Source organism: Thunnus thynnus, chromosome 1, assembly GCF_963924715.1.
Source record: "Thunnus thynnus chromosome 1, fThuThy2.1, whole genome shotgun sequence".
Classification (NCBI taxonomy): Eukaryota; Metazoa; Chordata; class Actinopteri; order Scombriformes; family Scombridae; genus Thunnus; species Thunnus thynnus.
Genome location: NC_089517.1, coordinates 18,889,260 through 18,902,105, shown reverse-complemented (window position 1 = coordinate 18,902,105; position 12,846 = coordinate 18,889,260). Strand labels below are relative to the sequence as shown.

General features: G+C 36.7%; 1 protein-coding gene across 1 annotated transcript; it reads left to right on the top strand.

The window, feature by feature from the left end:
* The first annotated feature begins 2,690 nt into the window (after window positions 1-2,690).
* Window positions 2,691-10,772, top strand: tmem41b (transmembrane protein 41B). The gene is made up of 7 exons (XM_067588588.1): window positions 2,691-2,940; window positions 5,598-5,715; window positions 6,930-7,058; window positions 7,400-7,493; window positions 8,317-8,421; window positions 8,773-8,911; window positions 9,007-10,772. The coding sequence occupies exons 1-7, from the start codon at window positions 2,844-2,846 to the stop codon at window positions 9,174-9,176; spliced, it is 852 nt and encodes a 283-aa protein (XP_067444689.1). The 5' UTR covers window positions 2,691-2,843; the 3' UTR covers window positions 9,177-10,772.
* The last annotated feature ends 2,074 nt before the right edge of the window (window positions 10,773-12,846 follow it).

Here is a 12,846-nt window from a genome sequence, read left to right as displayed (position 1 = left end):
GCATGTTTTTGGTCTGTGGAAGGAAGCAGAAGTACCCAGAGAGAACCCACGTAGGCACAGGGAGAACATGCAAACTCCACACAGAAAGGCCTCAGCTGTGTTTTGGTGATGTTTCCCTTTAAAAATACAATCCAGAGTTTAATTAACAGTTTGTCTCAGTCAATTCCTGGCAAAAGACTGCTTAAAATTATTATTATTATTATTATTATTAAGAATTAAGACGAGCCCTTAGGGATTGAACATACATTACAATCTGCAAATATTTGGACAGTGACACACGTATGGTTTTTGGCTCCGTACTGCAGCACATTGGGTTTGAAAAGAAACAGTGACTGTAAGGACAAAGTGATTTATTTTGCATTTTGGGTGAACAGTGCAGGAACCAAGCCCTATAATTACTGCATGCTCAAAAAATGGGTACTATGTATAAAGAAGGCAGTGGTAAGAAGTAGGAGTATTTAGATCTTTTGCTTAACTGAAAGTAGCAATACAAAAATCTAAAAATACCCCATTACAAGTACCAGCCCTGAATTCAAAATCTTGCTTAACCAAAAGTTGTATTATTAGCAAAATGTACAAAAGATCCTCATTATAAAGAATGGCTCCTGTCAGAGATATATTATTACATATTGTATCATTACACTATATGTATGTATGTAATTTAAAGTCACCCTCCACTCTTCCTCTTGTTCTTTCGGTTGGATGCTTGAGCTTCACTGTACAGAGTTTGACACTAGAAATCTGTTTTCACATTCATCTGCTGGAAGGGGAAAATTTCTCTGTGCTCTTTGAAAATCTGACTTAAAGGGGCAGACCTACAAGCATGATTTGTGACATCACAACTAGTTTGGAGACAATCATGGTCCAGTGTTCAACTTAAACAAGAGTGATGTGGAAACTTGAAACCTTGAGTGCACATACACTAAGAATGGACTTTTCAGTCAAGAAGAAGACTAGAATATTGTGTCCAAAAGTTAAATCTTGAAATTAACAATATTTGCATATCTGGGATTTTTAATGAGGGAGAGGGAGAAGATGTCATTTTAAGGATTTTAATGAGATAATTGTACTTGTTTTTTGTGGAAAAACCATATCACAATACACAGATTATTATTCAAAGTGTTTTGTATACATCTTAAAACATGTCTGGAGGGGATCTTTTCATTCATCATTTGTATGTAAAAACTTTAGGCCTATTGTATAAAGTAACTAGTAGCTAATGCTGTAAGATAAATGTGGTGAAAAGAAAGTACAATATTTCCCTCTGAAATGTAATGAAGTGTTATTGTAAAGAAGCATACAATGGAAATACCCACTTAAAGCACAAATGTCTCTGTATAGTACTTGAATAAAAGCATCTAGATACTTTCCTTCTCTGTTGTCCAACCTTTTCGGCTTTTTACATCTTACAAAAAGCAGTGTGTAGTTGGGGTCACATTTCAGATGTCTATGAGCTATTAACAGCTCCACCAAATAGTGATTTTTCCCTCTAAACTCCTCACATGGTTTCATTTCAATAAATGTTCAAATGATCCAATATTTCACCAAAAATCAAAGATAAGAGAAAAAGTCCAAAACAGGTTTGTATCAGAACTTTGTTTTTTCTTCTTTCCTCTCCCATTAATCATCTCATGACCCCTCAGATTTATCTGGTGACCCTTTAGAGGGGCCCAACAACTAGGTTGGGAACCACCGGACTAAACTAGCTAAGTGTACATACAGTAGTTGAAACCAGCTCCACCTCCAGCAGCTACAACAGTAACATGCTGCTTATATGCTGATGCTTCAGTATTATTAATTTAATGACTCATATAATAATACTATATCAGTTATCGCAGAATGGGTACTTTTATTTAAGTAGAATTTTTCATGCAGGACTTTTACTCGTAATGGAGTATTTTTACATTGCTGTATAGGTACTTTTACTAAAGGATAAATCTACAGTGTGTCCACACAGTCATTTTGTGCAAAAATGCATTTAAAAGTTTATGTGAGGCTTATATGAGGCTTCAGCAGTCTGAGTTAGTCATATCAAGTGGATATCTGCCACATTTACAGTCTATTTAGCATTCATTACCTCTCTGTTTCCACAAACAGTGTTTCCCTGTTGAGCTGCAGTGGAAGTATAGCAACAAAAAGAGGAACTTTGGCACCAAAGAGACTATAACATTGAAAGATATCTATTTGATTTGAATAATTTGGACAACTGAAGTGTCATATTAACTTCAGATAAACTTTTAAATACATTTTTGCACAGAAGGAGGCTTGTGGATTTTGGCCCCCATCACTTACATTATAAGTGCATTAATGAAGGGATCTTTTAATAAACAGGAGGAATGATTATGGCAAGAAAAAAATGACCTATATACTTCTTCCACCACTGGCTGAATTACAGACCAAAACAGTAGAAAACCTCTGGACTCTGGTGTAACCATGGAGATAATATAAGTACAAAATGATGGAAAACACAGTATTACATTGGGGAATTTGCTCAGAAAGACATCATGGAAAGTAGGCAATCTTCTAATTAATCACTTAAGAGTAACAGGGAGAATAGATAGAATTTAGTTGTTTTTTTTTTATCTATAGGTAATGCACCTATAAACGGTTTGCCAACCGCTAATAAATCCGAAGAAGAAGAAGAAGAAGGAGAAGAAGGAGGTAACCATGGAGACGGTGACACTTTGCCACAGTTGGGGGCGCTGTTGTGGATCGTACGGGGTTAGATGCTCGACGTGAAGGTAAAAGGTCAATCTGTGTTAACGTGTCAGCAGACTGTCGGCACACCGGTGTCACTCCACCCGCAACGCAACGCTAGGTGACCTGTAACGTTTTCTCAAAAAATGGCCAAAAAACGGAGAGAAAGACGAGAGACCGACGGCCTGTCCTCGGCACAGGAAGAGGTGAAGGCGAATGTTACCGACCCTCTAGCGCTGAAAGGTAGGCTCGAGCGGCGGTGGCTAACTGGTTAACCTGAATGGAGAGCAAAGGGAAGGAAATACAGGCGACAGATTGAGCAATATTAACTGTTTGGTAACCTAATTTCTGCCTCTAGGTCAGTACGGAACAGGAGCTAATGTTATATGGAGTAATACGGTTGTTACACAGACAGACAGCTAAAATTAGCTGACGACGATTTCGATGGCTAAGTTAGCTTAGTAACGCCAGAGCTAAAGAACAAAAACATACGATGTCATGTTGAAGTGGTTAAAATACAGTAGCTGACAGTTACGTCCCTTAAACTAGCAAGTGAAGATGAATAAATATCCCCCCATTATTAAAACAAGACAGGAAAATCTCAGATATTTGAGTGGTTTCATTCTGCTTCCCTGTCCAATAAAGCAGTGCTGGAGGAAGAGTTCAGATCCTTTTACTTGAGTAAACATAACAATACCACCCTGCAAAAATACTCCATTACAAGTCTTGCATTTGAAAACGTGTATTTACCGAAAGGTAATAAAGCACTCATTACAGAAAAATGACCCCTTTGAATGTTACACTATTATACATATGATATGATTAGATTATTATTCAGTAATGGAAAGTATATTTAATCAAGTACTGTGCTTAAGTACTATTTTGAGGTGTTTTACTTGAGTATTTCCGTTTTATGCTACTTTTCACTTATACTCCTCCACATTACAGAGGGGAAAACATATAATAATAATAATAATAATATTGCTCTAACCAGACGAACAATGCATACACAGACAGATCTACTTTATCTAAAGATAAAACTAAAACTGAAAACAAAACTGTTATGAAACAGATATCATTCCATTAATCAGAGTCACAAAGCTAGATCATCATCATCTCCCTCTGTGTACATTTACACATGAATATCTGCATACAGTTCGCTGTTAAAAGTTTTAGGAATATTTAACTCGTATGTTGACCTGCCACCATTCCCTGCAAAACCTGCACTCGATCTATGGAGCTCATAAACCCAGAGCATTGTTCTTTCTGGTTGTCTAAATGTCCAGCTTAGTCATTCCTGATCAAAAATTTACTAGAGCATGTATCCTGCTTTCTAACAAAATATCCTTGAACAAAATTCAACAAATCAAATGAAAACCGTCTCCTATCCCCTTGAAGTGAAAGAATTAGTGTCTGTGCTGATGGCGGTGTCGTCAAATTATGCTTATTTGTGTTAAGAACATCGAACAAGGCATTAGAGTGTCCAAAAAAATCTAGAAATTATATCTCTATTGTAATTATTTTTCACAGCTTGTTATCAGTTGCAACAGTTGCAGAACTTTTGTTTGTACTTTGAAGCCTTGAGTGTTATCTGAAATTTGATGATGCATTTAAATAGCTTTTACAGGAACTACAACATGCTTTAACTTTATGTTGGTCCCGCTGAATAAATCCTATTGAAGCAGCAGTGCAATGAATTGTTGTATCAACAAAGTCCAGCAGCACAACCTATTATAACCGTGAGCAGGGTGAGCATAACACCAGTGTGACAGAGAGCAGGACAAAACCTCTGAGCTGATGGCAATGCTATGAAGTTATGTTTATTTGTTTTAATACCATTAAATAAGGTTTTAGTGTCCGTAGAGTTTTGTTGTTAGTGTGAATCAGCCCCTGTTCATGCCTCTCAAGCGTTATTAAATTCAAATGTGCTGATAATGTGTGAAAGGCACAAACTGGAGTTGAGTATGTTTGTAAGTTGTTTTTTAGCTTGTTGTTGATTTCATCAGTTGAAGAGCTGTTGATATGCTGTCTTTACTCTAAAGCAATTATTTAACCTTCAAATCAGTAATTGAAACAATCAAGATTTAACCGAATAGCATCACAAACATCCCACACTCAGCTGTCAATTTATTAGGTACATCTTGTTTAAACTAGTGCTGTTATAAATCCCACCTTTATAAAGGGCATAATGTTCAGTTTTGGTTGAAACTGCTATAGAGAGATGTTGAATTACATTGACTAATACCAAGTGTATAATACTTTGTCAACCCCATTTATTTTAGCAAGGGTCGACTACACAGTAGTGACCTTCTTATTGCAGTAGTATTAGACTGTTAGTTTTCACTAGGTGCCCTTAATAAAGTGTCAATTGAATGTATGCTAACATAATTAAGTCACTTCTCCTCTGACTCGACTGTGTTAAGTTCCAGCAGGATTTGTGGCTTTAGAGGAGTTTTTTTTAATGTATATCCCAGTGTCATCAGCACTTGTATGTATGCTTGGCTTGCAGATATTTTTATTAGTCATAATTAGTATTAATTAGTTGCTAGTAATTTGCCTACAGCTTCCTGGTTCATTTCTCAATCATAATTCCACATTTCTGTAAAAAGCAAACTGCTAAAAAAGTCAATTTTTCCCTTCAACATTAACTGATAACCTGGAATTAACACCTCTTAACAGTTATTGTTTTTCCATGAAGTGTTTATTGAAAGCGTGATTTAACAGTCTGGTTCAGCAACAGCAAGAGTCTCAGGGGGAAGACTCAGCTCCCTGTTGGGGCTTGAAAAAGTGATGCAAAACTTATAAGCAAATTACATAAGGCTCCCTGATAGCTAGTTGAGTCTGTTCTTATTATGAACTCTTTGTTAACTAAGTAACTTACTTTCTCTCCCTCCTCACAGAGGCTCATCACACTGCAGGGGGCTCAGCACGCATGTCCCTCCTGATTCTTCTGTCTATCTTCACCTGCTCTGCCTCAGTCATGTACCTGGTCTACAGGAACTTCCCAGAGCTTCCTGAGTAAGTTGCTTTATGGATTCATGGTGACAACTTCAATCTCTGGACATTAATTTTATGGGTTTTTTAGGATACACAAAATTCAAAAGTTCAGTAACACCAAGGCCAGAAAAGTCAAATAAAAGCAAAACTGTCATTATTTTGTTGGCAAAAGCATTAACAGGAAAAAAAAGACACATATGAACTAGAAAATAAAACAAATGATTCCAGGAAAATGCCCATGAAAACAAGTGCATTTTAAGATGCAATTTAAATATTTGTACTGATTTAAATTTTCTTAGGTATTGAGACAGACTGTTTAAAAAGCTTAATCACCTTTTAGTTTTCAGCCTCGACCTTCAAATAGCAGAGGACCAAAGGTTCTTACTGTGGGATTAGAGGACAGCCAATATTTGTAATGGCAGAAGGGTCCGTCAGACTGGATGTAACGTCTTGTTAGTCAAAAGTAAAACATTAGTTAATTGGTCATCAAACAAGGCGAGTCTAGCACTGCTGCAGTGTGGGATCTACATGTTTTTGTTGAAGGCCTTGTTTCACAGGTCTGGAACATTCAATGTCAAACTACTGCAGACAAGCTGAGGCAGATGAAGGGAGGCATTAATATTCAAGGTGCGACATGTTAAAAGCATGGCTGACTTTTCCCAAATTTTTAGGTTGAATTGCAGAATTTCTCAGCGAAAAAGGTGAAACTGAGCTAGAAATTTTGACTTTATGTTCAAAATTCAGGTGAAGTCGAACAGCTGAGGGTTTTTTTTTCCACAGTGGATTTTACCATTTTTAGCAATCAATCCACATTTAGGTAATTGCATGTAACATTATCTAGGTCAGTTTTGGGGACTTTTTTATTGGGGAAAAGTCTTTTCTTGTATTGCACTGACTATCTCGTTTGATTGAGGAGGACTGAATCATTTTATTATACAGAAAAAATATGATTAAACCAAGAACCAACCACTGGGGCACACCTGCTGTTAAAGGGGCCGACAAGGAAACATGATCATTTACAGAGACTGTGATCATTTATAGAGTGGAGAGATGAAAATAAAACCATGCATGCAGTTCCACCTACACTCACTCATTCTCTGTACCCATCAACGACACCATGGTCCAATGCAGATGCAAAAATGTTGTATTGTGATGAAAACAAGTAGAAAGTATTTGTGTGGAATATGAATGACTGAAGTTCTGTTTGTTTGTTTTTTTTGTTTGTTTTTTTCCAGTGATGAAATGGAGAAAATCAAGATCCCTAAAGACATGGATGATGCCAAAGCTTTGGGGACGGTGTTGTCAAAATACAAAGACACCTACTACAGCCAAGTGTTGGTTGCCTACTTTGCAACTTATGTTTTGTATCCTTTGAGAAAATATATGCACCATGTAGCAACCATTTACTATTTATTGTCTTTTATGACAGGTTTTTTCCAGTTGAGAATGTTTGCACTGCTGCCCTGGACAAATTCAGGCCATGTAGCAACAATCCAATCAGTTCATTGATTAAGTGTGCATTTCTTTATCGCTGTATGTCAACAGTATCTAATCAAATGTTCTACAAAGAGACAAAACTCAAGTATGCTTTGGGAAGGATACACTTTCGATTTATATATTATGAGTTTATTGATTTAACATGTGTATGTCTGTGTGATAGCCTTGTATGTTTTTACAAAGTTGTTTACTTTAACACTTCGATCAGCCTCCAGACATTTGCAATCCCTGGATCTATCTTCCTCAGCATCCTGTCTGGATATCTTTACCCTTTCCCCTTGGCTCTTTTCTTAGTCTGCTTGGTGAGTAAGAATGGTATGAAATGTGTGATTGAAAACAAATGTTGTATAAAAAACAACTGTGCACATCTGCTCTTTTGCAAGAACAGATTGCGTCTCTTTAACATGCATTTTTCATCCACATTCCAGTGAAGCCAAAAGTTTGCAAACAAACTCTTGCACACTGTGCAGTGATACATTTATTTGTGATATTTTTTTGCGCTGGACCTTCATCAAGCCAAAGTTAAAATTTTTAATTTTGCAGGCATTAGGGAAGTCAACAGTGTAAAAAGCATAAACAATAAATTCGTATTAGCTGTGTTATTACTCTTACTCCACTCACAACACAAACGCACTCAATTTGTGATTTTCAACTACCAAGAGTTGATTTGTCATGAAGTATTGTAATTTAGTTTTCTTTAAATAGTATTTTTCACAACTTAAATGTAACAGAGTCACTAGTCACAATATGCTACACTGTCATGCGGCTGCATTGCATCATAGTTAATTGTAGCCACTCTTGGGTGGGTTTGTTTTTCTTCATCTGCTATGGTTTTCTTCTTTCTGTATAATTTATGTTGCTAATTCTGAGGGACGAACACATAAACACGATGTTTCCTGTAGCAACAAGGAGGGTCACTGGTTAATGCGTAAAAACACCCTCAACCTCTGCTTTGAAACCACTTGCCCTGTATTCAGCATGAATAAATAGACCAATAATAGAGATAGTGGAAGATAAAGTATGATGGTAATTGCTAGGGTCGTAGTTAGCGGTGTGTGTGTGTGTGTTGAAAACACTACTGGTTTTCTACTAATATGAATAATCATGTGTTTTGTCTTCTGGCAGTGCTCTGGCCTGGGTGCTTCCTTTTGCTACATGCTGTCTTATCTGGTGGGCAGACCCATGGTCTACAAATATCTCACAGAGAGAGCACTGAAATGGTCCCAGCAGGTAAGAGCTCCAACAGAAAATGTACTGTTAACTGAAGTTATATTTATAAGAGCAATTTTCTGTTCAAGATGTTTGATTTGGATGTTTATTTTTACGTACACGAGGAGGACAAAACTTCTCATAATAGAACAACACCACAACTACACCCTCAAAAATGACCATAGTGGTGAATCAACTGCTCTCTAACCGATCATAATAAGCTTCACAGTTATATTCATTGCAGATTTGTTGTATTGGAAGCATTATTTTGTACTGGTGTACCTGTTAAACTGATAACTCAGTGTACCTGTGTGTGTGTGTGCCTCAAGGCCATTTAACTGAAACATTGTGTTCATTACTTTTTGTTTTCAGGTTGACAAACATAGAGATCATTTAATCAATTACATCATCTTCCTGAGGATAACCCCCTTTCTTCCCAACTGGTTCATCAACATCACCTCACCTGTCATCAATGTGCCTTTGGGGGTTTTCTTCATTGGTACTTTTCTCGGTAAGGCTGTCTTTTGTTGTATTTGATATCGGTGATATGTTTTGTTATTAAATGGTTTCATTGATTCTCTTGTGTTCAACTTCTCTCATTCACAGGAGTGGCACCACCATCTTTCGTAGCGATCAACGCAGGTACAACACTGTACAAACTGACCACAGCCGGCGAGGCTGTGTCCTGGAACTCTCTGGCTGTGCTCGGCGTGCTTGCCGTGCTCTCCATCTTGCCCGTCTGCTTCCAGAAAAAGCTGCAGCAGAAACTAGAGTAGAACACTGAACACCGCAGCACCTCATCTGCTGTCTGATCCCACATCCCCATCCCTCGGCTCAGGAACACGCAGCTGTCACTCAAGTTGCTCTGCCTCGGTCTCATACACAGCTGCTTGTGGTGCTGGTGGAAGAATCTCTGAACACCGACACAACAAGCACTCATTGACCACAAAATGCATGCAGTGGTGGGTTGTTCCTGATATTAAGTAAAGTATAAACTGGCCGCTGCTTGCACATGTTTTTTTGGTTTCCGTGAATTATGTTGTTTGTGCCACATCCTGTAAATAAGAGGAATTGCATTATTTGTTTTTATTGAAGGCACTGCTAATCGTTGTATGATTCTTGCCAGAGAATTAAAGGTGCTACTTGTAGGATGTTGAATTAAAACATGTTATTTTGATACTTGTATTTTTAAGAAAATGCAAGTACCAGTGGCTCTAAATGGCCTTCTATCCATCAGGAATAGGGCGTTTCTCTGTGCTTGCTAGAAACTGCTAAAAACATCACTTCACAGCATTCAAAAGGGATTCTGATTTGAACCCCTAGTAATTGTCATCAATACCTTGTTAAAGTTATTACAAATATCTGTATTTTTTAATCCCTAGAGCAGGTTTTCTTATAAACATTTGCCTTGAAAGTAGCATATCAATTACCACATCCTATTTGTAGCACCTTTTAAGATCCACTCCCTTTCTAATATTTGTTTTAACATGCTTGTGTCTCAGTTGAACTTAATGAAGTGTACCACCACAGCACCTGGTGCTTGCCTTGGTAAACGTATGCAGGGTGGAGGAAGAAATGCAGTTACATAGGAGGACAAAAGGTAACACGGCTGATCTTAGTAGTGTGTTGATACATGGATGAGTTCCTGTGTTCTTCCTTGAAAGGTGCCTGGATCCACTGCCACATAAGACCCTTTTTATTTTCAAACCTTTTCTGTTCACGATAGTAATCTAAATCAGCTCTTTGTCACTGTAACTCATAAAGAACAAGCTAAGCTGAGGTAATATTTCCTCACAGGATGATCTGGAAAGCATTTCCAATTGGTATTTATAATTGACAAGTGAATATAGACATCAAAACAGCAGATTCATGTCTTGTAAGATGCAAGCAACCCTGACATGTTGGTGAAAAGCTAAACAGAATTATTTTTTCTGTAAATGTAAAAAAAAAAATCACAAGTTTACAGACTCTCCTCATCAGATGGGTCTTGAGTTTTGCATATACTGATAATTATGCACTTCTATGTATGTGCTGAGATGTGCTTCCATCTCCACCCCTATGATTTTGTTCGCTACACCAGTATAGAACTGGGGATGTTGTCCAAGCTACGGATGATACACCAGTGCCCTTGATAAGACTGCCAACAGACTGCGAGGTATCTAAGCCTTAGCTTGCTTTTACTGCTTCCATTCTTCACTGGGAGAAATGTATTATGATGCCTGATTTGTGTCGTTAGTTTGTGTTCTCTTAATTGCGCTGAATGACTAATTTTGTCCTGTGTTATAAAAGCTTGCTGAATTTTTCATTTTCATGTTGTTAGTTGTTTTTTTTTTTTTTGCTCATGTACTGTACCAAGTTAACTTGTTGCTGCTGCTTAAAAAAACCTCTCTGAAAGGTTAGACGTTGATGCAGTGAATGTACATGCAGTTAACGTCTTATATGATAGACTTTCTTTAATCTTAAAATTGCACATTTATAGAAGCAGTTGGTTTGGCGCATTTTCTGTTTTTACTCTGTTCGTTTGGTCATTTTAATGTCTTAATGCTGAACAGATTAGTCTACTGCTGTAAGATTATTAACCTCTCAAATCCTGATGTGAAATGACATAACATAAACATCCATTTATGTAAAACTTGAACAGCTCTGTTTAAAGGTAACAATGTACGAGCATTTTCTGCTTATACATTTTCATCATCAAAGGGTTGTATTTGTTGCTTTTATGGTTCTTACAGGGTTAGGATGAGGAAGCTGCATTTTTACTCCTGAAATACGTTGTCGTCTTGAAAATTCAACTTCAGTAAGCGAGTCAAGTCGAGCGGTAAATGGTTTTAACCTGGTCAACTTTTTGTCGTAATATTTAAATCTAAAGGGGATACATTTCTTTTAAGAAGGTCTCCACTACACCGAATCTTCCAAGAAATGAAAGATGGTAGATTTTAATAGATTTCTTTTTTCTAATTGCTAAAATATTTAAACCTTACACCTATTCTAAACTTCATGCTGAAAATATATTCAGATTGGATTTATTATTGGTGTTTTTGTCCTATTAAACTATCAAATATGTGATAAATCCTGTGTAACTGTTAACATTTCAGAAGGCAGTATTATTTTGTACTGAGCAGTGATGTATTGCGGTTCGAAGTGTTTACAGATTGCAATTTTCTGTCCTATCTAATCAAATTTATGTTTTTTTTTATATTTATTGAATCATTAAAATTATCTTTACAAAATATAATTGAGTTTTGAAAATGATCTGTAGATCTCATGTTGAATCTCCATTCTCATGTCTCCTAATGTAAAGTGGGCGGCTGCAGCAAGGAACTATCAACAGTGTTAAAGCCTTTTGTGGATAAGAAACACTGCAATCAATTAAAAAATAGATTAATATGAAGTTCTAGGAAATCCTTTCAACGTTTTCTGGCAGTTACTTTAAGATTGTGGATAAAGTGATTGAATAACATTTCATATTTATCTCTGCATGCTGTTAAATTTATATCTCAGTGAATCATAACTGTTCTTGCCACTTATGATATTTAACTGTAGTGTACTGTTTCTCCACTCAGCTCCACAACCTGTGAGGCTCAGAAAAACAGGACTGAATACGAAGAACCAGCTATTAAGGTCAACTCAAAGCTGATGAGACTCTGAAACACAGACCTGAAGCATTGATCACACCAATTCACATAAAAGAAAACTGACATGAAGATAAAACTGCAATGTCGGCTACAAAGCAGCAAATACTGTATATAATATGGAGAGTAATAAAATGAAACAAAAATAAGAAAACCACTGTGATTGAAACAACAAAACAGAATGTGTTGCAACCCTCTGCTTTCAAATCGTACTGTATGAGTTGTGCAAATTGCTCAAAATTAATGTACAAGCCAACCAAGATGTGGCAGTACAATACATGATTTTAAGTATGATATAGGACTGCAGCGAGATAATTAATTTTACTGCCAGAAAAGAAATAATTAGCATTTTCCAGAAACTCAAGTTGTCTACCATGAGGATTTTTCCACTTGGTTTGTAAAACCTTCAAATTTGTTGTCTTGGTTTCTGTTTCTTTCATTTATTTAGTGACATTTAAAAAAAAACAACAAATGGTGAAAACACTTTTTTTTAGCTTTATTCAACTTTAGTACCTTCAAAAACACACATGTTGGAACTGGAATACTGTGCAGATACTTTGATACTGTTGATAACGATATGAACAATAAGTGCAGCTCATAAATTTGACACACTGTACAGTGAACTGACTCAGCAAACAGGAACCTTCAGGGAGAAACTCAAGCAAGAAAACTAACTGGGTTAGTCTGGAGGGATCAGTTTTATTGTAACTTAAGTTAGACTTATTTAAACTTATTTAACCCTTTATGAAACAGAAAATAAACCTGATCTTCTGAAGTTAACTTGGTTTAACTGGTAATCTTGCTTTATGAAACT

Coding starts and splice junctions, on each gene's coding strand:
- tmem41b (XM_067588588.1), top strand. CDS start 2,844: ATGGCCAAAAAACGGAGAGAAAGACGAGAGACCGACGGCCTGTCCTCG. Junction 2,941..5,597: donor CGACCCTCTAGCGCTGAAAG/GTAGGCTCGAGC, acceptor CCCTCCTCACAG/AGGCTCATCACACTGCAGGG. Junction 5,716..6,929: donor AACTTCCCAGAGCTTCCTGA/GTAAGTTGCTTT, acceptor GTTTTTTTCCAG/TGATGAAATGGAGAAAATCA.